The 27,919-nt window shown below is 42.8% G+C and overlaps 2 protein-coding genes across 4 annotated transcripts in view; one reads left to right on the top strand and one right to left on the bottom strand.

Annotated features, from left to right (window-relative positions):
• The window catches only part of hacd2 (3-hydroxyacyl-CoA dehydratase 2), a 40,526-nt gene extending 33,325 nt beyond the window's left edge, over nt 1-7,201 (bottom strand). Inside the window, exon 1 of the mRNA XM_041201381.1 lies at nt 7,060-7,201. Coding sequence (XP_041057315.1) covers nt 7,060-7,178 — 119 coding nt within the window. The 5' untranslated portion in view covers nt 7,179-7,201. The remainder of the gene's footprint in view (nt 1-7,059) is intronic.
• Nucleotides 7,202-7,506: 305 nt separating this feature from the next.
• The window catches only part of stam2 (signal transducing adaptor molecule (SH3 domain and ITAM motif) 2), a 65,228-nt gene continuing 44,815 nt past the window's right edge, over nt 7,507-27,919 (top strand). For 2 of the 3 annotated variants that reach the window (XM_041200834.1, XM_041200832.1), the window contains exon 1: nt 7,507-7,864. In XM_041200834.1, the coding sequence (XP_041056768.1) occupies nt 7,825-7,864 (40 nt within the window). In that variant the 5' untranslated portion in view covers nt 7,507-7,824. Of the gene's footprint in view, nt 7,865-9,342; nt 9,420-27,919 lie in introns of all 3 variants that reach the window. The other variant, XM_041200833.1, reaches the window with a different exon arrangement.

The raw sequence follows: 27,919 nt of genomic DNA, 5'->3' as shown, positions 1-27,919 counted from the left end.
CTCGAGGGCGATTGGTGCCTTTATATAATTACAACATCATGAAATGGTGGCAGCAGGGGGAACAAAAACTTGTGCTTCACAGCATAGAGTTGGTAATGAATACCACGGTGTGTACAGTCTGAGTGGGGCAATTCACTCAAGCACAATGTGAATCAGACTGTCACACAGCTTGCTCATGAGCTTCCTATGCTCAGCATTTCCATCCTGTTAAAGCCAACCTCTGACCAGTGCCACAATGTTGGTAATAAAATTTTAAATGTGCATTATGGCTCTTGTTGAGGTTAGAAAAGATTGATCCATGTTGGAGGATTCGTTAGGTGAAACTGCAGCTGGATCACATGACACTTCCCCGCAAGTGATGACATGCTGCTATCCCTTAAAGCATATTGCAAAACTTGTGTTGTAGTCCTCTAGATACAGTTGTTTAATAGTACAGAACTAGAATATAGCTAAAATTTTTTTTTTTTTTTAAATCACGTGGCTGAAGCTGTGTGTCTTGCAGGACAAATGCAATAAATTTTTTTTTATTCATTCATGGGATGTGGGCTCCGCTGGCTGGGCCAGCATTTATTGCCCATCTCTAGGTGGTGGTGGTGAGCTGCCTCCTTGAACCGCTGCAGTCCATGTGGTGTAGGCACACCCACAGTGCTGTTTGGAAGGGAGTTCCAGGATTTTGACCCAATGACAGTGAAGGAACGGCGATATATTTCCAAGTCAGGATGGTGAGTGGCTTGGAGGGGAACTTCCAGGTGGTGTTCCCATGTATCTGGTGCCCTCGGCCTTCTAGATGGTAGTGGTTGTGGATTTGGAAGGTGCTGCCCTTGGTGAATTCCTGCAGTGCATCTTGTAGATGGTTCACGCTGCTGCTACTGTGCATCGATGATGGAGGGAGCAAATGTTTGTGGATGTGGTGCCAATCAAACGGGCTGGTTTGTCCTGGATGGTGTCACATTGCTCAAGTGTTATGGGAGCTGCACTCATCCAAGTAAGTGGGGAGTATTCCATCACACTCCTGACTTGTGCTTGTAGATAGTGGACAGGCTTTGGGAGTCAGGAGGTGACTTACTCGCCACAGGATTCCCAACATCTGACCTGCTCTTGCAGCCACAATATTTATACGTCTAATCCAGTTCAGTTTCTGGTCAACGGTAACCCCCCAGCATGTTGATAATGGTGGATTCAGTGATGCTAATGCCATTGAACGTCAAGGGGGTAGATGGTTAGATTCTCTCTTGTTGGAGATGGTCATTGCCTGGCACTTGCATGGCGCGAATGTTACTTGCCACTTGTCAGCCCGAACCTGGATATTGTCCAGGTCTTGCTGTATTTGGACATAGACTGCTTCAGTATGAGGAGTCATGAATGATGCTGAACGTTGTGCAATCATCAGCGAATGACCTTATGATGGAAGGAAGGTCATTAATGAAGCAGCTGAAGATGGTTGGGCCTAGGACACTACCCTGAGGAACTCCTGCAGTGATATCCTGGAGCTGAGATGACTGACCTCCAACAACCACATCGATCTTCCTTTGTGCTAGATATGACTCCAACCAGCGGAGAGTTTTCCCCCTGATTCCAGTTTTGCTCGGACTCCTTGATGCCGCACTGCGGCCTCGATGTCAAGAGCAGTCACTCTCATCTCACCTTGGGAGTTCAGCTCTTTTGTCCATGTTTGAACCAAGGCTGTAATAAGGTCAGGAGCTGAATGGCCCTGATAGAACCCAAACTGGGCATCAGTGAGCAGGTTATTGGTAAGCAAGTATTGCTTGATAGCACTGTTGATGATCCCTTCCATTGCTTTACTGATGGAGAGTAAAATGATGGGACAATAATTGGCTGGGTTGGATTTGTCTTGCTTTGTGTGTACAGGATATATCTGGGCAATTTTTCACATAGCCGGGTAGATGCCAGTGTTGTAGCTGTACTGGAACAGCTTGGTTGGGGGCGTGGCAAGTTTCAGAGCACAAGCCTTCAGTGCTATTGCCAAGCCCCTTAGCCTTTGCAGTATCCAGTGCTTTCAGCCATTTCTCGATATCATGGAGTGAAATTAATTGGCTGAAGGCTGGCATCTGTGATGTTGGGGCCCTCCGAAGGAGGCCGAGATGGATCATCCACTCGGCACTTCTGGCTGAAGATTGCTACAAATGCTTCAGCCTTATCTTTTGCGCTGATATGCTGGGCTCCATCATTGAGGATGGGGATATTTATGCAGCCTCCTCCTCCAGTGAGTTGTTTAATTTTCCACCACCATTCACGACTGGATGTAACAGAACTGCAAAGCTTAGATCTGATCCGTTGGCTGTGGGATCGCTTAGCTCTGTATCACTTGCTGCTTATGCTGTTGGCATGCACATAGTCCTGTGTTATAGCTTATTTTACACTTGTTTACACCTCATTTTTAGGTATGCCCAGTGCTGCTCCTGGCATGCCCTCCTGTACTCTTCATTGAACCAGGGTTGATCCCCTGGCTTGATGGTAATGGTAGAGTGGGGGATATGCCAGGCCATGAGGATACAGATTGTGCTCGAGTACAATTCTGCTGCTGCTAATGGCCCACAGCGCCTCATGGGTGCCCAGTCTTGAGTTGCTAGATTTGTTGTGTGAAGACGGGACTTTGTCTCCACAACGACTGGGCAGTGGTCATTCCTACCGATACTGTCATGGGCAGATGCATCTGCGGCAGGCAGTTTGATGAGGATGAGGTCAAGTATGTTTTTCCCTCTTGTTGCTTTCCTCACCACCTGCCGCAGACCCAGTCTAGCAGCTATGTCCTTTAGGACTCGGCCAGCTTGGTCACAAGTGGTGCTATCGAGCCACTCTTGGTGATGGACATTGAAGTCCCCCACCCAGAGTACACTCTGCACCCTTGAAACCCTCAGTGCTTCCTCCAAGGGGTGTTTAACATGGAGGAGCACTGATTCATCAGCTGAGGGCAGGCAGTATGTGGTAATTAGGAGGAGGTTTCTTTGCCCATGTTTCACTTGATGCCATGAGGCTTCATGGGGTCCAGAGCCGATGTTGGGGAATCCCAGGGCAACTCTCTCCTGACTGAATACCACTGTACCGCCACCCCTGCTGGGTCTGTCCTGCCGGTGGAACAGCGCATACCCAGGGATGGTGATGTCTGGGAAATTACCTGTACGATATGATTCCGCGAGGATGACTCTGTCAGGCTGTTGCTTGACTAGTCTGTGAGACAACTCTCCCAATTTTGGCACTAGCTTCCAGATGTTAGGATGGAGGACTTCGCAGGGTCAACAGGGCTGAGTTTGCCATTGTCGTTTCTGGTGTCTGGATTGATGCCGGGTGTTCCATCTGGTTTCATTCCTATGAGACTTTGTAGTGGTTTGATACAACTAAGTGGCTTGCTGGGCCATTTCAGAGGGCATTGAAGAGCATTGCTGTGGATCTGGAGTCACATGTAGGCCAAGCCAGGTAAGGACAGCAGATTTCCTTCCCTAAAGGACACTGAATGCCAAATTTCAAATACTTTGGCAACATGTCTCTTTTTCCAGCATTATTCAAGTCTTCCGGATGTAAAGGCCAGGATTCCAGTAGCCTTCATAATTATTTTTGATATTAAGACTGTACTTTGACCATGTGATGCCCATTGTATTATTCTGTTGCTACACCCACCACTTATCAGCTCATGGACCAATTGTTATAAGCCCCCGAGACCAAATGCCACTATTGGGTGAAGGTGGTAAATTGACAGGTACTTGTTATATTCCTACAAGATCAGAAAGAAAACAGCTCGCCTCTCTATCTTTAAATTTCTCCAACGCTCTGCAATGCAACAGAGGCGGAAGATACAGATATGAGGACAAGAGTAATCCCTTGGCACTTTCCTTAAATAGACTCATTTATGAGGACACAATAGATCAGGTCAGTGATACTGGAGTAAATGCAGAACGTAATTGAATCTGAATCCCCAGCCTGTTTAACAAAAAAAACATCCATCATCAAAAAGCTTCTAGCTCATTGAGAAGTGTCTTTAATCAGACCCAGAAAAGAAAATCTAATTAAGCACATTAACAGAAGTGCAACTCCAAAAAAGGATAATAGAAAACTCTAGATTCGGGAGGTTTTAAAGACTTGCATTGATATAGCACCTTTCACAATCTCAGGAATTTCCAACTGTTTTACAGCCAATGAAATACTTTTGAAGTAAATGCAGCTGCTAATTTGCACACAGCAAGATTCCATAAACAGTATGATGATAAATGACCAGATCATATGTTATTGTGACAGTGGCTGAGGGATAACTATTGGCCAAGGAACCGTTAGAGAAAGTTGTGCTTCTTCAAAATAGTGCCACAGGATCCCTTACGTCCACCTGAGGCCAGGCGGGGCCCCAAGTTTAATGTTTCACTTGAAATACAACTCCTCTGACAATGTAGCACTCCCTCACTGGCTCAATGGGGTGCCCATTGAGTGCTGAAGTCTCTGGAGTGGGACTCAAACCCACAACCTCCGGGTTCAAGAGGTGCAAGCGCTACCCACTGACTCCCAAGCTTACGGCATCTCCCTTATATTAGGGAATGGAAAAATAAAATCAGGAAGTTCTAGCTCTGGATTATGCAGGGTGTGTCTGCCTTCCCTCCCCTCCCATCCTGTCCCCAACTGAACTACCTGCATGAAGATGATGAGCAAGGACAGGACTGTAATTTAGAAGGTTAATGGGCAACATGATCAGTTTAAGCTATATAAGGGAACATATAGGGTACAAGAGACCGAGAGAGAGAGAGAAACGATTTCTGGTGGTTGAGGAGTCCAAGATTAGCTGCATCTTAAAAAAAACTACAGCCAGACCTCAACATGAAATTAGGACATGAAAGGATAGTAGAAATTGGTAAATTCATCCTCAAATGACAATTGATGCTCGGCTGACTATTAATTTTAAAACTGAGATTGATGGATTTTGTTAAGCAAAGGTATTAATGGATATGGGGCAAGGGCAAGTATATGGAGTTCGGTCACAGGTCATCCAGGATCTTACTCAATGGTGGAATAGCTGCAAGCACAAAATGGCCAACTCTTGCTGCATTCCCATGCCTCAGCTGTGGAGCCTTCCACAGTTAAACAGCTTGCAAATATTCACTGTGCAAACTGACACCAAGAATGGCAACTTGATGAAGTCCCCGAGGGAAATGGCTACTTGGAAAGGAGAGAAGAGTGGAAACGAACTAAACTTTGTCTAAGAGTCCTATGATGTTGTTTCCCAGCTCCAATCTCAGAATTGAAAATCTGACTTGATGCAAGTGCATATATCCAGTAAGATGCACTTACTGGGTCAGTTAGGGGAAAAAATAATTAAAAAGATGAAGTTGACCAGCAAACCAGAATTTGTTTTCACTATTACAGAATAATATTGTTTCACGGAATGGGATGTGTTTTTCATGTAACTGGTCACTTTTTGCTGAAGATTATTACCCCCACAAAATTAAGCTAAAATACAATATCAAGATCACCATCTCATCCCCGAGATGTGCCACAACCTCACATCACTCGACCAAAGTACTCTTTTCCAATCGTGACATTTCACCTCCAGCTCCTCACCGTGTCCCCACATGTTCCCGTGACTCTGGCTTAAAGACTGACCACCCAACACCTCCCCGCAATCACATTCCACTGCCTTTCATCCATACATCCCTGCTCGCCTTCTGAAAACCATTTTGTGTCCCTAACTTGTCGTGTCCTCATCCTTCATCCATCTATCAGCTCAGACATGACACAGATGCTCTCCGGCAGACTGTCAGAGATGTTAAGCTGCATAAGATTGGCTTACACTTGCTAGAAGAGCAAATGGAAGACCACCCCCCACCCACCCCCCGCCAGGTCGGTGTCCGAGTCAGCCAACATCACTAAGAAAAAACAGACTATCCAGTCCTTTATTATCTTGCTGTTGTGTGTGGGAGCTTATTGTGCACAAATTGGCTGCTGTGTTTTCTACAGTGACTACACTTCATAAGCACTTTGAGAGATCCCAATGTCTTTCAAGTCTTTGTTTTTTTTTCCTTTCCAGCGTCTTTAAAAGCCTTCTTTTACTGTCCTCCCTACCCACGCCTGCCCTGCCCCTTTACTGTTCAGTACTCACTTTGTGGCGTACTCAATGATGTTCTCTCACATAACAGCCACCATATAATTATAAGTTGCCGTATTTCATACCAAATCTACAACTGAGTGTGCTATAAATAAAGAAATCTTTTGATAACCTTGAACATTACCATCTCTCACTCTCCCAGGAACATAACACATAGCTTTTCTGTATGTAGGTCAGGGCCAATCCTGAAATGATAGAACAGATCAAATTAAATTTTTCAAAAGATGCTTCAATCCAAGGGCAGGCAGTCAACCTGTCCCTAGATATTTGCCAGTTGGAGCTAAGTTTATTCCTTCTATCTGCCTAGTTAAATGTGTATCAAGCCCCTGGCTTGCCACCAATCTCCTCCATATCAAAGCCTGCCAACTCACTTCAGTCTACGATCCAGCAATAGCAATCTCTCAGCTTACTGTGCTGAATAGTAGAGCTATAAGAGAACAAAGTCAGTTTTATTTCGTAACACAGGTGCAGATATGCAGAACAATGTCCATTACAATTATATTCATCAATGACTTGCACATGGGGTTTCTTATTTAGCACACTCATGCAAACGTGACTTAGATGGAAGGGAAAAGGACCACTTCTTATATTTGCAAATATACACACCAGACCCTGCTGTATTTCATATGCATCTTCCACAAACCATAAGCTTTCTCCACCCAGTACAACAGTATGAGGCTTACTCATTTGTGGACCATCCATAAATAGGAAGCAGTTCTGCAAGAATGGAGGCTACAAAGGAGTTCAGTGTATTGCTGCTTTTGAATTTGGCAAGAGTCGTTTCACAACATAAGCCCATTGCATTATTACAATATTATTTAAAGCCATGTTAAAACACAGTAGTGGCTTTTATACGTTTGTAAAGGGCGATGGTAATTTGTGGAAGGTCCCTGCCCTGATTAGCTCTATTGGAACCCATCTGGAACCCAACTTAAAGACAAAGACCAAGTTCTCACCCAGCCGTCATCACCACGTTATAAACGACCATATAAGCGGTGGCGATGAGTCCCGGGCCCCTTCTTTTCTTCTGAGTCCCTTCACGTTTCTGCTCCATGCCGCTCCCAGCCGCCGCCATGGTGATCAGCCCGTCACTGAGCCCGCACTGCGCATGCGCAATATCTGCTTGCCGCTGACACCGATTACAACCCTCCCTCATTTCTTCCTCGGTGCTGCCCCCTGGGACGGCTGACAACCAATTGCACCGCCTGAATTTCTCTCTTGATGCTGCCCCCCCCTGGTCAGGCTGACTGTAAATTGCGCCTGCAGCGCTGCCGCCGGTGCTGCCCCCTGGCCTGGCTGAACCTGCTGGAGGACCGCGGGGATGAACACCGCCTCCAATGGGCGGAGGCGAAAGGGAATCACATGACCGGCGTTCAAAGTTATTATTTATTTCATTTCTTTCCCACCACTTATTGCGACGCCATTTAAGCTCCCGACAGATTTTATTGTTGGTGGCGGTGAGACTAGGGATTTGGTTGGAGGTGCTTTAATTCGTGTTGGAAACAAATAAGCTAAAGGCGAGGTGGGTGGGTGGGTGAGGGAGAGTGATCTGGTCGAAGGCCTCGGTTGTTAGGATGCGCCAGAGGCCGGCGGACGAGCGCGTGCTGCGGGCTTAGACCTGAAGAAACACCGAGGCCTGGCTGCGGCCTACCTCTGGAAGGACCTTTCCCCCACTCCCCCGCCCCTCGCTCTTTAAAAGGCTGCCTCTTTAATCCTAAACTATGCCCTTCTTCGCCACCAACCCCTTCGACCAAGATGTCGGTAAGTTTATGAAATGGCTGAAGTCACCAAAAAAAATGTTTCTCCCCTTTATGTTGTGGCTTCTGATTTTTATATAAATATATGGGCGTATGTTTTACATGACTTTTTAAATAACTTTATATTATGAGCCATATGGTACTCTGCCTGTGTGGATCACCGTCTTAACATGTAAGAGACAGGGAAATATTGATCATGGAATGATGCAGCATAGAAAGAGTTTATTCGGCCTGCCCTGCCTCTGCTAGCGGGTTTTTTTTTGAAAGAGTTATGTAACTAATAGGCCTTGTGGCACAGTGGGTAGTGTCCCTACCACTGGGTTAGAAGCTCCAGGTTCAAGCCCCGCTTCAGGACTTGATGTCAACAGGGATCAAACTGGTTGGTTATCAGCCTGAAAGTCCTTCCAACAATCGGATCAGTCATGCACTTGTTGAATGGCAGAGTCGGCTTGAGGGGCCAAATGGCCTTCTCCTAATTTGTACGATTTTCTCCTAAGAGCAGAGGAGGTTAAGAGGAGATCCGACCGAGATGGTCAAAAGGTTTTGGTAGAGCAAATGAGGGGAAACCGCTCCCAGTGACTGAAAGGGTTAGCAACCAGAAGACACAAAAGGTAAAGCAGTCAGCTAAAGAACCAGCTGGAGCGATAAGGAAACGTTAACTTGGCCAGCAAGCATTCAAATGGGGGCAGAAGCAAATTCAACAGTAACTTTCAAAAAGGGAAATGGATAATTCCTTCAACGGGGGTATATTTGCAGGGCTGTGAGGGAAGACACTAATTGAATCCTCCTCCTTCAGGCATCATGCCCTTAAAGTTGGAGACCGTGGGCTTACATTGGATTGGTCGATGATTATGCTTGGCGACACACTGAAGTGGTTTGCCATTGCCTTCCGCAGTATGGCTGGCCAGGAAACACTCCTACTTATTGCCTGCCATCACACATATTGGAAGGAAACTCCTCATAATGGGAGACACCTTATTTTTAAACAATGCCCCCTACTCCTTTCTTCCTCCTCCCCCCCCCCCACCCCACCAACCAGATAAGACTATATGAAGCTGGAGTAGGCCATTTGGCCCCCCCGAGCCTGCTCTTCCATTCAATAAGATCATGGCTGATCTGATCTTGGCCTCGCTCCACTAGCTCAAAAATCTGTCCATCTCAGCTTTGAATATATCCAGTGACTCAGCCTCCACAGTTCTGTAGGGTAGAGAAATCCAAAGATTCACAGCTCCTCAGCTCAGAAAGAAGAAATTCCTCCTCATCTTAGCCTTTTAAGTGACCCCTTATTCTGAAACTATACCCACTAATTCTAGATTGCCTTATGAGGGGAAACAATCCACAGCTTCTCCAACCTTTCCACTTAAAGTCTCCATCCCTGGTACCAATTTCTGTATATGTCATTCCTAATAAAACCGTAAGGAGACACTGAGTTGCCTCAATGTTATCAAACACTGGTATTGTTTTGGTAAATCTTCTTTCCAGAGCCTTTAAGAATTTGACATCCCCCCTGAAGTGTGGGGCCTAGTATTGGATGCAGTACTCCAGCTGAGGCCTTACCAGTGAGTTTTAAAGTTTTTAACATAACTTTCTTGCTTTTGTTCTCAATGCCTCTATTTACTAATGCAAGGATCCTGTGTGTTTTTGTGACAACCAGTGTCATTAAACAGAAATAAATGAAAGTGTTCCCTATGCAGCGGGGCATTACTACAAAAAAAACTAAACTCTATATCAAAGGAAATTTAAAATTAAGTATTACAACTGGTGTCCAGTATGCCCTCAAGTCCTAGCAGTACCCACAGTGTATAAATACTGTGTACAGTTTTGGTTTCCTTAATTAAGGAAGGATAGGCATTAGAAGCAGTTCAGAGAAGGTTCACTAGGTTGATTCCTGGTGAAGGGTTTGTATTGTGGGGAAAGGTTGAGCAGATTGGGCCTATACTCATTGGAGTTTAAAAGAATGAGAGGTGATCTTATTGAAACATATAAGATTCTGAGGGGACCTGACAGGGTGGACTCTGAGATGATGTTTCCCCTCCAGGAGGGGGTAATGAAACTGGAACTAGGGGGGGCAGAGTTTTAAAATAAAGGGTCTCCCATTTAATACAGAGATGAGGGGGAATTTTCTTCTCTCCAAGGGTTGTTAACTTTTGGAATTCTCTTCCCTAGTGAGCAGTGGAGGATGGGTCATTGAATATATTCAAGACTGTGTTTGATCCTTAATTGACAAGGGAGTCAAGGATTATGGGAGACAGACTCCATATCAGGAGTTAAGGCCGCAATCAGATCAGCCATTATCTTATTGAATGGCGGAGCAGGCTCGATGGGCCAATATGGCCTACTCCTACTGTCTTATTAAGTATGGGCATATGTTGTATGGACACTTTTAAGTTGCTGTCAATTGCAAACAATTGTAGGAGTGTAATCAAACATTGATTCAAGTTGATTGGAGAAGAACCAACAGCGACATGAAAAACCTTTTATGCAGCGAGTGGTTAGGTGTCTGGATTGTATTGTCTGGGAGTGTGATAGAGGCAGATTCAGTTGTGGCCAAGTGGTGACTTACGTGTGATCCTTGATGGTGAATGTCAGAAACCGAACTGATTGTGAGAGCAGCACAGTAAAGCCCAGGCCTGCCATCGGCAAACGTCTGCATGCATGTTCTTTCTGACAGACGTTACTGCATAGCAATCAGCAGTGGGAGCCTTGGATGATCTTTGTCAACCCGTTCCTCCTCAATTTTAAAATCTCCTGCTGGAGCCTTTCTCTTGAATTGAGGTTGCTGTGTTAACTTTCGGCCCCGAGTTGTGATCCAGGCTATAACCAGCACAAATTAGGGGGAGATGGTAGCATAGTGGTAATGTCGCTGGACTAGTAAACCAGTGGCCCAGGCTAATCCCCTGGGGATATGGCAGCTGGTGGAATTTAAATTCAATTAATTAAAATAACCTGGAATATAAAGTTAGCTTCAGTAATAATCTCAATAATTATTGATTTGTCATTTTAAAAAAACCCATCTGGTTCACCAGTACCCCTTTAGGGGATGTATTCTGCCATCCTTACCTGGTCTGGCCCATGTGTGAATCCAGACCCACAGCAATGTGCTTGACTCTTAACTGCCCTCTAAACTGGCTGAGCAAGCCACTCAGTTCAAGGGCAGACTTATAGACAGATTTTTAATCAGTAAGGGAATCAAGGGTTATGGGGGAAAGGCAGGAAAGTGGAGTTGAGGATTATCAGATCAGCCATATTCTCATTGAATGGCGGAGCAGACTTGATGGGTGGAATGGTCTACTTCTCCTACGTCTTATGGACTTATAGATGGGCAATAAATGCTGACCTTGCCAGCGATGCCCGCATTCTGTGAAAGAATAAATTTTTAAAAAACACAAAACTTGGGCCTCCTGATCTATACAGTGTGTCTATGCCATGCTCTACTAGCAAGTAAAAACTCTGCTTGTTACTGTGAATATTTTATTTAGTGATGGTGTGAAGCAGAGGTGATGACCTCGGTCACAGTATTTTAGCGACTGTGTTGTGCATGTCAGTAAACTTTCAAGAAACCTTGAGCCTCGATAGACAGTGTTCTGGGTGCACAGGACTTTTGTTTAAAACACTCAGAATTGATTGAGCTTGGATTCGATGTTCCCTAAGAAGGTAAGTATGGCAGGCTTATCCCTTCCCCTGTTTAGGTGGTGAGAAGATGCTACTGTAACTTTATTTATCCCTGAGGGGGTGGGGAGGAGAATGCCTCACTTCCATTTGATAACTGGTAACAGTGGCCTAATTGAAATCAGAAACTAGCCTTGTGGGCAATTACAGAACCACAGTCATTGCTGCACTCTGGAAGCGCCCCTCAAGCAAAGGCTTGGTTGGATTTCTGCCCTTAATTTTCAAGTCCAGTGAGCAACACCAGCAAATACACTGCTGCACCATAAAGGTACTGTGTTATCGAGGATTTTCTGTTTGCAGACTGGAAATTCCTGTTTGTTATGCTTTTCCTGTCACCTTCAAAAGTCTGCGTAGCACTGTAAGCGGAATGGACTCGAGAGCGCGTCACCTTTTGCTTTCTGAAGTGCCCAAAACGCAAAATGTTCACTGCATTTATATATTTATATATATATTTTTTTAATTAAAATTCGTTGCACAAGAAGGAGCTTTAAGCACCTGCTGTCACACCTTTGGCTATGCTGGGTCAGTTTTGGAATGTAGGCAGCTTGGAAGTTGTTGTGGCATTTTCGTACAGGCCCTCCTTTTAAAAGTATGGTTTTGCGTGTTTAATTAGAAATGTGGTTTTTATCCAGAGAAAATGACATGGGTGAAGCGGGGGAGGGGGGGGAAACTATCAACTTTAAATCAGTAAACACTTACACACTTGTCACTTAGTATGCGAATTGCAAAGTAGTTTACTTTGTAGATAACTTTTGTTTTGAAAGTAATAATTTACAGAAGTTAATTTCAGAAAAAATGATGAAAATCTGTGAGAGTTGCAGACTGGAATCTAATTGAGGGGTTCACGTAGGGGGGGGTGTGTGTGTGTGTGTGTGTATATATCCTATATGTAATATACTATAACATACACACGAAGTAGTGTCATCACAAATTGTGATCCAACATTGTAGCCCTCTCTGCTCCTGTAAACAGGTGAATTCTAATGAAAGGTAGCGAAGACACAAATTTGCCTTTTTAAAATTTTCATTACAGACAGGTTAATGTGAAATTGTGCCCAAACAATCCTGTTCTCTGGCCAGACTGCAGCTCGAATATTGTGTTCCCTCATGATACTGATGTGTGTAGCCGTTCACTCGGAGTCTGAATTGCTGTGGTAACATGCACTTTTACCTGTGTGTAGTCTGGAGCTGTGGATGGTAGTGGTAGAGGCTCCAGTGTTCTTTCAAATGGCTGACCAGGAATCTCTCCTGCTCATAACGCCTGCCGTACTACCTGTTTGGCTGCGTTATGCACACACCTTCCTTGACCATCCAAGTCCTGGAGCAGGACTTGAACCTGGAGCTTCTGCCTCAGAGGCAGAGATGCTACGCACTATGCCACATTACCTCCCTCATCAGACTGATAACTTGTTTAAGTGATTAGGAAAGACCTGAAGAGCTTGTGTCTCTCAAAGACTGGAGAGCGTAGTCTTAAAATCATTAAAGATGCAATCAGCTGCTTTGGAGATTTGGAAGCATGAAGAGAATAGATTACTCTAGGCAAATTACGAGCTAGGATAAAACAAGTAGCCTTTTCTTTCTACTTTTATCTTGAGTGTTATTGATGAATGAACACTGCTGTGGACCTCCATTCACAATGAACATTATGAAATCCAGTAAAACTAAAGCTTTCCACTTTTACTCCTTGACAGTTTAGTGATTTTGATATACAATATTGCAAGTTTTGCTAAATGAGTCCCAGGACCCAATGATAATTGAATTGCCTGATGGGACAACTTTTCAGTCTGCGTGCTTCACAGTCAGGGGTTGCACCAGGTCAGTCGTGGGGATGTTTTAGACTTGTGAACTCTGTGTCAAATTCTTTACCCCACATTTTGCCTGGACTTGTTTACTTATGAGTGGTTCTTTTTCTAGCTGCGTTCTTATGAGTAATTCCCACAGCTGAAGTGTTTTTTCCCTTTGGATAAGGGAAGCTGCCGAGAATTTAGGGTGCAGGATCGCTTGGAGCGTTGACTTTTGTGGGGCTGAGGTGGGGGTTGGGGGGGGGGGACCTTTTCCTGGAGCTCACTTGCATACAGCACCAAAAGCATGCAATGCACTGTTGGATTGTAAAATACAGAATCCACATTCTGTTTGTGCTGCAGGGAGTTTAGAAGACACTCCCTTGTCAGCCTGTTATGCTCTTCAGTTCACAGTTTGAAGTAGGTTGTGCTTTTGTGCTGATTCAAACTGCGCTGTTAGTACAAAGCTATCATTTAAGACCACTGATTAAAGGGGGAGTGACAGCATGGATATGGAATTAACCAAGAAACAAAAAGCAGTGTGCGCTGGTGAGCAATTGTTCTTCGAGTTGGAGGAAAGTATAGTGATGCCTCCCAGGGGTCGACTGTGGGCCCACTGCTCTTTTTGAGATGTGTTTATGACCTGATCTTGGATATTCGAGGTATAATTACATTTAAACATTTTGTGCAATCTGCAAATTTTGAAATTATTGACATTGAAGAGGATAGAACAAAGGTAGATTGGTGAAATGGGCAGAAAGATAGAAATAACTATGTATGATTTGATAGCCATTACAGAGACATGGCTGCAGGATGACAAAGACTGGGACCTGAATATTCATGGGCACATGACTTTTAGGAAGGACAGGAAGCTAGGAGAAGGTGTAGGGCTAACTCTGTTAATTAACTATGATGTTGGTACATGACCTTAATTCTGGAGATCAAGATGTAGAATCAGTTTGGGTAGAGATGAGAAATAGTAAAGGTAATAATTCACTTGTGGCAATAGTTTATAGACCACTTACAGTAACCACACTAGGACAGGGTATGCAGGAAGAAATAATGGGGGCTTATGAGAAAGATATGGTGATAATCATGGGTGACTTTAATCTACATATAGATTGGACAAATTAGATTGGTAAAGGTAGCCTGGATGATGTGTGCATAGTGTTTTCAGGATAGTTTCTTAGACCAGCACATTTTAGCACCACTAGAGAATGGATTACATTAGATCTAATAATGTGCAAAGAGATAGGATTAATTAATGACCTCATAGTGAAGGCGCCCCTAGGTAGTAGTGATCATAATATGATTGAGTTTCACATTCAGTTTGGGGGTAGAGAAGTGGATCTAAGTCTAGTGGTTTAAACTCTAATAAGAGAAATTATGAGGGCAGGAAGACAGAGCTGGCTAAAGTAAACTGGCAAATTAGGTTAAGTGGTAGGTCAGTAGAGGTGCAGTGACAGACATTTAGGAGATATTTCAGAATACTCAGAAAAGATACATTCTAGTGATAAAGAAAGACTAAGGGAACGACACGCCATCTGTGACTAACTAAAGAAGTTAAAGATAGTATCAAATTGAAAGAAAAAGCATATAATTCCGCAAAGATGAGTGGCAGGTCAGAAGATTGGCCAGAATGTAAACAGCAAAGAATGACTAAAAGATTAATAAGGAGGGAGAAACTAGCGTGCAAGAGAAAGCTAGCTAGAAATATTAAAAACAGAAAGCGTTTCTACAGGTATTTAGAAAGGATAAGAGTAAATAAAGTGAGCGTTGGTCCTCCAGAGAGTGATAATGGGGAATGAATAATGGAAAATAAGTAAATAGTGGATGAGTTGAACAGATATTTTGCATCTGTCTTGGCTGTAGAGGATACAAATAACATCCCAGAAATAATTGTGGATCAGGAGGTGAAAGAGAGAGGGAGGAACTGAAAACAATTATATTCACCAGGGAAAGGGTACTGAGAAAATTATTAGGACCGAAAGGTGACAAGTCCCCAGGTCCCGAAGGACTTCATCCTCGGGCCTTGAAAGAAATGGTCGCTGAGATAGTAGATGCATTGGCTTTAATTATTCAAAATTCCCTAGATTCTGACAAGGTACCATCAGATTGGAAAATAGTGAACGTGATGGCTCTGTTCAAGAAAGGAGGGAGACAGAAAGCAGGAAGCTATGGGCCAGTTAGCTTAACATCTGTCAGGGAAAATGCTGGAATCTATTATTAAGGAGGTTATAGCGGGGCACCTAGAAAATCTCGTTACAATCAGGCAGAGTCAACATGGTTTTGATAAAGGGAAATCATAATATGATTATGTTTGACTAACTTTTGGAGTTCTTTGAGAAAGTAACAAGTAACGTGGATAAAGGGAACCTTTGGACATGCTGTACTTAGATTTTCAGAAGGCATTTGACAAGGTGCCACATCAAAGGTTATTATGCAAAATAAGAGCTCATGATGTAGGAGGTACCATATTAGCATAGATAAAGGATGAAGCGTTGTTAGCTAACAAAGAGTAGGCATAACTGAGTCATTTTTGGGCCAGCAAGACGAAACAAGTGGAGTGCCACACAGATCAGTGCTAGGCTTTCAAGTATTTACAATTTATATCCATGATTTGATTGAAGGAGCCGAATGTATTGTTGCTAAATTTGCTGATGACACAAAGATAGGTGGGAAAGTAGGTTGTGAAGAGGAATGAGGAGTCTGCAAAGGGACATGGTTTAAGTAAGTGGGCAAAAAATTTTGATGATGGAGTAAAATGTGGGAAAATTGAATTTATCCACTTTGGCAGGAAGAACAGCAAAGCAGCATATTATTTAAATGGAGAGAGATTGCAGAACTCGGTGGTACAGAGGGATCTGGATGTCCTGGTATATGAATTACAAAAAGTTAATATGCAGGTACAGCGAATGATTAGGAAGGCGATTGGAATGTTCTCGTTTATTATAAGGGGAATAGAATGTAAAAGTAGGGATGTTTTGCTGTGGTTGGTGAGACCATATCTGGAGTACTATGTACAGTTTTGGTCTCTATTTAAGAAGGGATATAAATGCGTTAGAAGCAGTTCAGAAAAGGTTCACTCGACTGATACCTGGGATGATGAACTAATCTTATGAGGAAAGGTTGGACAGGTTAGGCCTGTATCCATTAGAGTTTAGAAGAATGAGAGGTGATCATATTGAAACATAAGATCCTGAGGGGACTTTACAGAGTGGATGCTGAAAGGATGCCTCCCCTTGACGGAGAGACTAGAACTAGGGAACACAGTTTAAAAATAAGGGGTCTCCTGTATAAGTCAGAGATGAGAAGAAATGTTTTCTCTCAGAGGATCGTGAATCTTTGGAACTGTCTTCTTCAGAGAGTGCTGGAGGCAGGGTCATTAAATATTTTCAAAGCAGAGTTGGATTGACTCCCTTGTTAGTCAAGAATCTTAAGTTTTGGGGTAGGTGGAATGGGGAGTTGAGGCTACAATCAGATCAGCCATGATCTTATTGAATGGCGGATCAGGCTTGAGGGGTTGAATGGCCTACTTCTCATTTATTTTGTATGTCTGTATGTGAAGGCATTAGAGAGGGTGCATAAAGGATTTGCAAGAATGATTCTAGGATGTGGGACTTCGGTTATATGGATAGATTGGAGAAGCTGGGGTTGTTCCCCTAAAAGGTTGAGAGGAGATTTGATGGAGGTATTCAATATCTTGAGGGGTCTAGGCTGAGTAATTAGGTAGAAACCCTTCCTATTGGTTAAAGGATCAAAACGCAGAGGAGGCAGATAAAACGTAATTGGCAAAAGAACCAAAGGTGATGTGAGGAAAAACTTTTTTAACTTAAGTGTTTAGGATTTAAAATGTACTTCCTGAGTGTGTGGTGGAGGCAGATTCAATCTTTTTTTAAACAAGGAATTGGGTCTTTATCTGAAGAGAGAGATACCAAGGCCACTGGGAAAAAGGTGGGAGGGGGACTAGCTGAGCTGTTCTTGCACAGAACCAGCATCGATGCAATGGGCTGAATGGCTGCCTGGCTGCCTTCTGTGCAGTATCCATGATTCTATGATAACAGCACACTTGGTTCTGTTTTCTAATGAAGGTGGCTTATATTGATCATGGGTGCATTGAAAAGATTTGCAAAAGAACAGCAATGCTCATAATACAGTCTTAATATTTTGCAATCTTGTATGTACCCTGAGGACAATGACTTTTGTAGAAATTGCTGAGACTTTGATAGTCCTCTGGTGCCTAGGCTAACCTGCTCTGTCTTCACCTACAAGCTTAAGACAGTGCCTATTAGCTGACTAGTTTACTATGTTAAATCATCACAGTCAAGCCTGAACATATTCTCTAACACCTAGCAAAGTGATGTTAAGAACAGAAATCCTGACTCATTTGCCCCAACCCAGCCCGCAGACTAATTTTCTTTGGTGGAGGTTCTTCATATGATGAAACCAGATCACTCGAACTTTCCTGTTGTGGTTAGTGACATTTGTTGGGTTACTGTCCGTTCGTTGTAGGGCAGCCATCTAGCATCCATTGTTTGAACTTTTTTATGTTTAATACTCGACTTCAACTATCAAGCAGGATTCATTACTGCGGAGCCGGTTATTGCAGAATGCTGGACTGTGGCAAGACTCTGAGACAATTGTTGGAAAGATAGATCTTGGAATTAATACTCTGTTCGTGATATCATTCTAACTGACTAAATTATTGGTATTAATGCAAGATTTCTACTGCAAATAGGATTTTTTCCTGAAAAAAGACTTGTATAGTATCTTTTACAACCTCTGGGCACTTCAAAATGCTCTGCACCGACCAAAAAAAGAGCCACCCACCCTAGTCCCGCTTTCCAGCTTTCGGTCCGTAGTCCTGCAGGTTACGGCACTTCAGGTGCGTATACAGACACCTTTTTAAATGAGTTGGGGGTTTCTGCCTCTACTACCCTTTTCAGAGAATGAGGTCCAGACCCCTGCAACCCTCTGGTTGAAAAGACTTCCTCATCTCCCCTAGTCACTGACCTGTCTGCTAAAGTAAATAGGCCCTTCCCATCCACTTCATTCAGGCCCCACACAATTTTGTAGATCTCAATCAAATCTCCCCTCAGCCTTCTCTATTCAAAGGAGAACAACCCCAGCCTGTCCAACCTCTCCTCATAGCTGAAGTTTTCCAGTCCTGGCAACATCCTCATAAACTCCTCTGTACCTTCTCTAGTACAATTACACTCTTTCTGTAATGAGATGACCAGATCTGCACACACACTAATGTCCCCCCCTCACCCCACCCTTCCTCATGCCTCTTTTAAATATATGTCAGCGCTGTAAGAGAATGATAAGAATGAAATATGCAGTGTGATGTTTTGAAGGAAGAGTGATAGATTGGTACTTATCCAATTGTCATTATTGTCGTAATTATTGTCAATCTTATTGTCATTATCCAAAGCAAGCGTGGCCTAACTAATGTTTTATATAGTTCCAGCATAACCTCCCTACTCTTATTTTCTATGCCTCGGCTAATAAATGGAAGGATTTATTTAAAGGCAATAAAATTACTTTTTTTTTTAATGAAGTGTTGACCGGTAGGAAATATTTCCAAGTGATAGTTCTGCTGGGTCAGTGATGAGTCTCTATCTCTGAGCCAGGAATGTCTTTGCTGATTTTAGTTCACTAGTAGGTGCCATAATTGGCCCTAGTGTTCCCCAGATTAGACAAGTAGTAAATTCCTTGTGATCCCTTCTATGGATTGCTATGTATCCTGCTGAGAGCGTGTGTGGGAGTGCGTGTGTGTATGTGTCCTTTCTGAAATGAGGGCAAAATGTAATGTACCATTAAACATCTGCAAGCTCTTCATCAAAGCTCAGGGGCACCTGGGGAAGGTGGCAAAGGGTGGTCTTCCCTCTAGAGGTACAAGATGGTGCATGCTTTCTGGCAAAGATGGTCAAAATTTACCATTAAATTCAAGAGGAAATCCAGGTGAAACTTCTTTACTCAGAGTGGTGTAAATCTGGAACTCGTGACCTAAAGGAAAGTTTGAGGCAAATAGCATAGGTGTATTGAAGGGGAAGCTAGATAAGTAACATGAGGAAGAAAGGAATAGAGTTATATTGATGGGGTTAGATGAAGAGGGAGTTGGAGGAAATCCAAGTGGAGCATAAAACCAGCAAAGACCTGTAGGCGGAATAGCCTCATTCTGTGCTGAAAATGAAAGAGGAGAAAAGATTTCCTTTGCACTTTAGCAGTATTACCAGTTAGCACAGAGTACCCTGAACAATGCTCAAAATGCTCTTTGTTTCTACTGGAAAGAACAGTTGCAGTTTCAGCACTCACGCTGGCACTAACCTTAACTAATTACACCACCTCCCCCACCCCACCCATCCTCATGCCTCTTTTAAATATATGTCAGCGCTGTAAAAGAATGATAAGACTGAAATATGCAGTATGACGTTTTGGAGGCAGAGCAGTAGATTAGTAATTAATGGATCATTATCTGTAGCAAGCTGAGAAAGGGAATAAATAGCTTTAAAGGATATGTTGTCTGACAAACTGCATCCAGGAGGCCCCTCAGGAATGTTGGTTGGAATTTTAAACAATCTGAATCATGGCCTACATTTTCTGACCTTCTCCAAAGTCTTTACATACTGGGCAGTAATTTGCTGACCTACAAATACATATTTCCTTTAATTAAGAGTAAAAACTGTACAGTATTTGGATGGGGGATGGGAAATTCAGGGTCAGCAATTTGAATAGCACTTTAGTATCTTGTCAGGGTTCAGTCCCATGGGTAGTGTCTGGTGGTATCTAATGGTAAATGGGCTGGAGAGCATCTGAGAAAGACTCTTGGAGCTCTTGTTCATCTGCATTATTGACTGATTGCAATACAGTCTGGATTTGCTTAGTTTATTTGAACAAAATTTTATATTGTCAAAAGAAGTCCTTGAAGTATGTCCACATGTATTATGAACTACACATAGGAATATATACAAATGCCAAAAAAGACCATTTTGGCTCTGGTGTCTTGTTCTAACATGATGTGTACAGATTTTTATCTTTCTAAACTTCTGTGGTCACAAATGACATGCTGTGAGTTGATTGTAGGTGCTTTATCCCTTCTTGGCCTCCAACTCTCAAGCAGCGATTATTTAAGGTCAATCTTTTCTTCATCTGTTGTCTAGCTCTGTGCGCGATTATGTAAAATTACAGGAATTAAATTAGGTCATTCAGCTACGCAATTGTACAGGCATAGAAGACAGCAGGGCTCGGAGTCCGTTTGGCACTGGGTCAGCCTTATGTGAGATGAAGAAACGGACAAAGTAAAAGACAGCAGCAGACATGATTCCAAACAGCAGTGGTGAGATGAACCAAGAAGCCACTATCTTGAGCAGCTCCAACAACTTGATACCATGGGGACCTGTAGCCACCAAACAGAAACCAGTGGATACTTGTCAAAGGTGTCCTTACAGAACCGGTTGATTAAGCACGTTTTTCCGACTGACAGGTCCCCAACTACAATAATCTTGGAAATCTTCAAACCAACTGTTCCTGTCCTGTCATCGTGGCAGGCACGTTTCACTTTGGGATTAAATATGTCCTTGGTATGGAGAGCTTCTTCTTTTGTGAAACACGAAGGTAGATCTGGAATGATTCGGTCTCTTCTGACTGGTGGAAGTATACTCATGGTTGGCTGCTACTCTCTTAATTTCTGTGAAACTGACACTTGAAATCTCATCCTTTTTCTCATCCGTGAGGTTTGTGGACTCTAACTGTGTTCCTTGGTGAGTTCTGTAGATTTCAACAAGATTGTCAAAGTCGGTGGTTAAAACCAGGGTTCCATTTTCCATCAGCTTCTCATACGTGTTACACAATTCAAAAAATAGGTCACGGATGAGCTGTCCCTCAACTCCATTTACGATAACTTTGCTCCATAAACCTTGATGCCCTTACCTGAGAAAAATCTATCAACCTCTCAGCCTTGAAACTTGCAATTGATTTCTGCCCCACAGCTTCCACAAGCTTTTTGGAAGCAAGTTCCAGATTTCCCTTCTGTGGAAAAGCCCTTTTTGATTTCATTTCTAAATAGTCAACCTCTGATTTAAAGATTATCGCCCTCTTGTTCTAGATTTCCCAAATAGAGGAAATAGTTTTTTTCATATCTATCCTGCCTGATCCCCAAATGCAGGGTTTCTGCCTCCACATCCTTTCAGGCAACGAGTTCCAAATCCCCCGACACTCTCTCCATGAAAAAAAATTCTCCTCAACTCCCCTCTAATCCTTCTCTCAACTACTTTAAGCCGATGTCCTCCGGTAAGGGAAATAAGTCCTTCCTACCCACTCTATCTAGGCCTCTCGTAATATTATACATCTCACTATATCTCCCCATTGGTTTCCTCTGTTCCAAACGAAACAACCCCAGCTTAACCAGTCAAGTGCTCCTGTTGGGGTCAGCTAACTGGATAGACTGACAACTGAACCTGGCATCTTGTGGTATCTACAGCTCATCACGCTTTTTATAGTAATGAAGATTGGATACCATCTGGTTAGATGGTTTATTGGAAATGGTTAAGAATGTTGGGAACAGGGGCTGTAACGGCTAACAATGCAGTAATAAAGCATCTGGGATTCTGGGCTTTATAAACAGAGGCATAAGAATACAAAAGCCAGGAAGTTAGGCTGTACCTGTATAAAACACTAGTTCAACTCCAGCTGGAGTATTGTGTCTAATTCTGGGCAACACACCTTGGGAAAGACATGAAGGCTTTGGAAAGGATACATAACAAATTTACTGGAATGGTTCCAGGGATGAGGGGTTACCGTTATGTAGAGAGATTGGAGAAATTGTTCTCTCCTCAGAGCATAGGAAGCTATGAGGAGATTTGATAGAGGTGTTCAAAATCGTGAAGGGTTCAGATAGGGTAAATGAGGCGAAACTTTGTCCAATAGCTTTAGGATCAAAGACCAGAGGATAGATTTATAATCCCTGGGAAAGGACATGAGGAAAAACTTTTTTCAACGCGATGACTGATAAGGATTTGGACTGCACTGACTGATATGGTGGTGGATACCAATTCAGTAGTAGCCTTTTAAGGTGAACTGGATGAATACTTGATGATAAAAGTGCAAGGATGTTGGGAAAAAGCCTGAGAGTGAGACTAATTGGATTATTCTTCAAAAGAGCAGACAAAGAATCGATGGGCAGAATGACCTCTCCTGCGTTGTACTATTCTTTGATTAACTTGTAGTGAAGAGTTAATTTAGATGTCAGGAACTAGAGTCATCATCCTCTGGATCAAGCTGCTGATATGTGGAATGGGATCATGACAGTCCTTTAAAAGTAAACTTCACAGGTCCTTGAAAGAGAATATTTCCAGTTATAGGAGGTACATTGCTATTTGTAATTCTGGTGAGTCATAGAATGTGCAATCTCCTGGAATATGTCATTATGAGTTAGAGAAGAAGTTACAAAAGTTTATTTTTAAATTGGCTGCAGGTTTTTTTCAGCTTGCATTATTTTTCCTTGTTTTGGGACATGATCTGTTGTGAGGAGGGGATATGGCCTACAAGGTTCTACCGTTAACTGAATGTGATGACCTTTGATGGGCTTGGTGTTAGTAGGCCACTTGCCATAAGCAGATCCTGCAGCTTCAACAGCATGCGCAATGATTCTCTGAATCCCTTCTGTTGTCCAGGAGTAGGCCACTCAACTCCTCAAGACTGTCCAGTCATTTAGTCAGACCCTGGCTGATAGTACCTCAAATCTGTTGACCTGTGCTTGCTTCCTATCCCCCACCCAGACCTAACAAAAATCTATCTTATCTGGCTGTGGAATGTTAATAGAAATCGTTGCTGTTTTTCTCCCTGGGGGAAGATAAGACAGGGGATGCCGTTAAACAGGAAATTAGACATGCATTTAACAAGGGTGCAACAGTAATCATGGGTGTCTTTAACACAAACTGGGCAAACCAAATTAGCAATAATACTGTGACAGATGAATTCCTGGAGTGTGTACAAGATTTTTTTTTAGACGAATGTGCCGAGGAGCCGACTAGGGAACAGGCTATCCTAGAATTGGTATTGTGCAATGAGAAGAGGTTAATTAATAATCTTGTTGTGTGGGGTCCTTTTAGGGAACAGTGATCATAACATGATAGAATTCTTCATTAGGATTGAAAGTATAGTGTCCAATCTGAAACTGGGGCCCCAAATCTAAATAAAGGAAACTACAAAGGTGGGGCATGAGTTGGCTAAACTAGATTGGGGAACTCCATTAAAAGACATGACAGTGGATAGGCAATTGCTAATATTTAAGAACCAACATATGCATTGCATCAGTTATACGTTCCTTTCTGGTGCAAAAACACAACAGGAAAAGTGGCCCAACCATAGCTAACAAAATAAATTATATTACTTCTCTTTGGATCTAATACTATCCTTAAAGTTGCTAGAAAAAGTAGCAAGCCTGAAGTTTGGGAGCAATTTTGAATTCAGCAGAGGGGGACCTATAGACTGATTAAGAGGGGAAAAATAGAGTATGAGAGTAAACTTGCAAGGAACATAAAAGCGGACTACAAAAGCTTCTATAATATGTAAAAAGAAAAAGATTAGTGAAGACAAATGTAGGCCCCCTACAATCTGAAACAGGAAGATTTATAATAGAGAACAAGGAAATGGCAGAGCAATTAAACAACTACTTCAGTTCTGTCTTCATGGAGAAGACACAAATAAGTTCCCAGAAATGCTAAGGATCCAAGGGTCTAGTGAGAAGGAGGAATTGAAGGAAATTAGTAGTACTAAAACAATAGTGCTGGAGAAATTAATGGGACTGAAAGCCAAACCCAGGGTCTGATAATCTACGTCCAGCGGTATTAAAGGAGATGGCCATGGAAATAGTAGATATGATGGTTGTCATCTTTCAAAATTGTGTAGATTCTGGAGCAGTCCCGGCATTTGGAAGGTGGCAAATGTAACCCCACTTTTTTTTTAAAAAGAAGGAAGGAGAAAACAGAGAATTACAGACCGATTAAGCTGACATCCGTAGGAGGGAAAATGCTAGATTGTTATAACGGATGTGATAACGGGACACTTAGAAAATATCAATGGGACTAGACAAATTCAACATGGATTTATGAAAGGGAAATCATGTTTGACAATCCTACTGGAGTTCTTTGAGGATGTAACTAGCAGAATAGATAAGGGAGAACCAGTGGATGTGGTGTATTTGGATTTTCAGAAATTTTGATAAAGTCTCATATAAGAGGTTAATGTGTAAAATTAAAGTACAAGGGATTGGGGGTAATATATTGGCATGGATTGAGAATTGGTTAGTGGACAGGAACCGGAGAGTAGGAATGAATGGACCTTTTTTGGTGTGGCAGTCGGTGACTAATGGGGTACCACAGGGATCAGTGCTTGGCCCCAGCTATGCACAGTATATAGCAATGATATGGATGAAGGAACTAGGTGTAATATTTCCAAGTTTGCTGACGACATGAAACTTGGTGGGAATGTGAGCTATGAGGAGGGTGTTAATGACGCTTCAAGGCAACTTAGACAAGCTGAGTGAGTGGGCAAACACATGGCAGGAGTGGTATAACGTAGATAAGTGTGAAGCTATCCACTTTGGTAGGAAGAACAGAATTATTTAACTGGTAGTAGATTGGGAAATACAAAGGAACCTGAGTGTCCTTGTATACCAATCACTGAAAGCAAGCATTTGAGAAGGGAAATGGCATGTTGGCCTTCATTGCGAAAGGAATTGAGTACAGAAGCAAGGATGCATTACTACAGCTGTGCAGGGCCTTGGTGAGACCATACCTGGAATATTGTGTGCAATTTTTGCCCCCTTATGACAGGGTATACTTGTCATAAAGGAAGTGCAGCGGGGGTTCACCAGACTGATCCCTGGGATGGCAGAATTGTTGTGTGAGGAGAGATTGGGCCAACTCTGCCTGTATTCACTGGAGTTTAGAAGAATGAGAGGGGATCTCATTGAAACATATAGAATTCTGGCAGGGATGGACAGAGTGGACACAGGGATGATATTTCTTCCGGCTGGGGAGTCTAGAACTAGAGCAGTCTTGGGATACAGGGTAGGTCATTTAGGACTGGGATGAGGAGAAACCTCTTCACTCAGAGGGTGGTGAACCTGTGGAATTCTCTATCACAGAAGGCTGTGGAGACCAAGTCAATAAATATATTTAAGAAGGAAATAGATTTCTGGACCCTAAAGGTGTCAAGGAATATGGGGAGAGCGTGAGAGTGTGGCTTTGAGATAGAGGATCAGCCATGATATTGAATGGCGTAGTAGGCCTGAAGGGCTGAATGGCCTACTGCTCTTATTTTCTATGTTCCTATGTCTATGTTTCTCAATTATTTTACGAGGCAGAGTTATTGCAGAATTTTTTTGTTCATGGGATGTGTGCAAATTTCCTGTATTACAATAGTTCAAAAAATATTTTGGTTGTTTTCTCTCCTTCATTCTGCCCTCCCCCCCCCCCCCCCCCCCGCCCACACACACACACACACACACACACACACACACACACACACACCCTCCCCCCTTCCAGTCTGTGGCCCAGTTGATGCATTTGTTTAATAATTTGACAATCCAAGTCCTTATAGCAGTGTTAGAGATGTGTGTATTAATTTGCTTTATCAATTAGAGTATGAGTGAATGCAGCAGTGCAGAGTAGCGAGATGCATAGTGCTCAATATACGGAATCCTCAGCCAAGTCAATTTGTGAAGGTCCCTAAGTGAAGGCACTTTGGCTGGCACCGTCACACCTTCCAGACTGGGAAAATGATCATCTGACCATCTCAGCAGCGCACTTGGGGACTAGGAATGGGAAGGTAGAACAAAAATTTTAGCAGAATAGCTGCTTGTTTCTCTCAGGTTCCTGTCTCTCTCACTCTGAAATACAGACTGCATGAAACTGTAATTATGATGCTAGATGATTATATGTGGAGCCTGTTTGAATTAGTGCTCGGATTCTGTATTGCTGTTTCACAGTAATGTGCAGACTAAGGTGAAAGTTTTACATCACGTTTTAGGAGAAAATTCCATTTGGGGAAAATTCTAAATCTAAAGAAGTTTAACTGTAGCCCTCTGAAACCACGTCTGGTTCGGGGTGGTATACGTAGTGTGCTGGGGTATGCTGCATTTTTCAGCCTTCCTGTTTAATGGTTGCCCCTCCATTTCCTCCTTTTGAGCACCATTGATTTAAAACTCCTTGTCCTCATTTGTAAATCTCTCCATATCCTATTCTTCCCTACATCGGTTCTTGATGTAATGGTTCCAGGAATGCGGAATTACAGTTATGTGAGTAGACTGGAGAAGCTGGGAATGTTCTTAAATCAGAGTGTACTGATAGGATATTTGATAGTAGTGTTCAAAATCTGAAGCATTTAGATAAGGTCGATATATTTAAAAAAAAAAGTTTCCAGTGATTGAAGGATCGATAACCACAGAACACAGATTGAGGGAGATTGGCAAAAGAACCAGCAGTGACTTGAGAAGTTTTTCATGTAATGAGTGGTAAGGATTTGGAATATAGTTCTGTACCTAATACGTGGTGGGAACAGATTCAATAAGTACCCTTCGAAGGGAATTGAAATAACACTTGAAGAAGGAAAATTGTAAGGATGGGGGAAAGAGCAGAACTAACTGGGTTGCTTCTTGAAAGTTCCAGGACAGACTCGATAGGCCAAATGGCAGTTTTCTGTGCTGTATTATTCAATGAATTCACTCCTCCCAATCTTTAACTCTAATCTGTTGTGCTGTCCTTCCACTGCATAAGTGTTTTTCCAGATTTCGCTTCACCTTGCTATGTCTCTTGCCCATCTTCTAAAGACTCCTTGATCCACTCCTTCAACTTCTGTTCGTGCCTGATGTGAAGTGTCATTTTTTATTTTGCTACATGAGTGCCACTTTTTGTTAATTAGCATTTGCAGCTAAATTTACAAATTGGACAGCTGGGAATATTTTTGTCATGGCAGCTTGTTGTCTTTCTACCTAAATAGCCAAGTGGTTATGGTACTGGGCTTGTAACCCCAAGATCAAGAGTTCAAATCTCACCATTGCAAATTATGAAACAATGTAATTTCATCTGAATAGGAACAGATGGAAACGTGTTTGTACTTGAAAGAGTTACAAGGTGTTGTGTGCACGTTTTAATGTATGGTTCTTTCCCAGTAGACAACCTAGCAACTTCAAATGCCTTTTCTGCTCCCAAATGTGTTTGTGACTTCTGGCCAACCTGAATTATCTGGCCCCTAGGCTGACACTGGGATTTGTCGGGAGTAACCCACTTGGGATTCGTGCACCGATTGTTACTCAGTGTCCTGGACATGAGTCAAGACTATGTTCAGATGTTATACCTTGATGGTATGAAAGCCTTACTTGGGCAAGGAGTGCTGCCAGCATCCATGGAACCTCAATATATGAGTCAGTAACATCAGCAGAGGGGCTGAATTGGAGGGTAAAAGCTAACAGCACGATATTGTTCTAACAGTGAATTAACTGACTCAACCAGTGACCACAGGCATGGTTTATGTGACAAATACCCTACTGGTGCCGCACAGAATGTGCCTGCATCTTCCAGACAATGTTGGAACAGCAATAGGTTA

The sequence above is a fragment of the Carcharodon carcharias genome, chromosome 12, assembly GCF_017639515.1.
Source record: "Carcharodon carcharias isolate sCarCar2 chromosome 12, sCarCar2.pri, whole genome shotgun sequence".
NCBI classification, from domain to species: domain Eukaryota; kingdom Metazoa; phylum Chordata; class Chondrichthyes; order Lamniformes; family Lamnidae; genus Carcharodon; species Carcharodon carcharias.
This window is presented reverse-complemented; position numbering and strand designations above follow the sequence as displayed.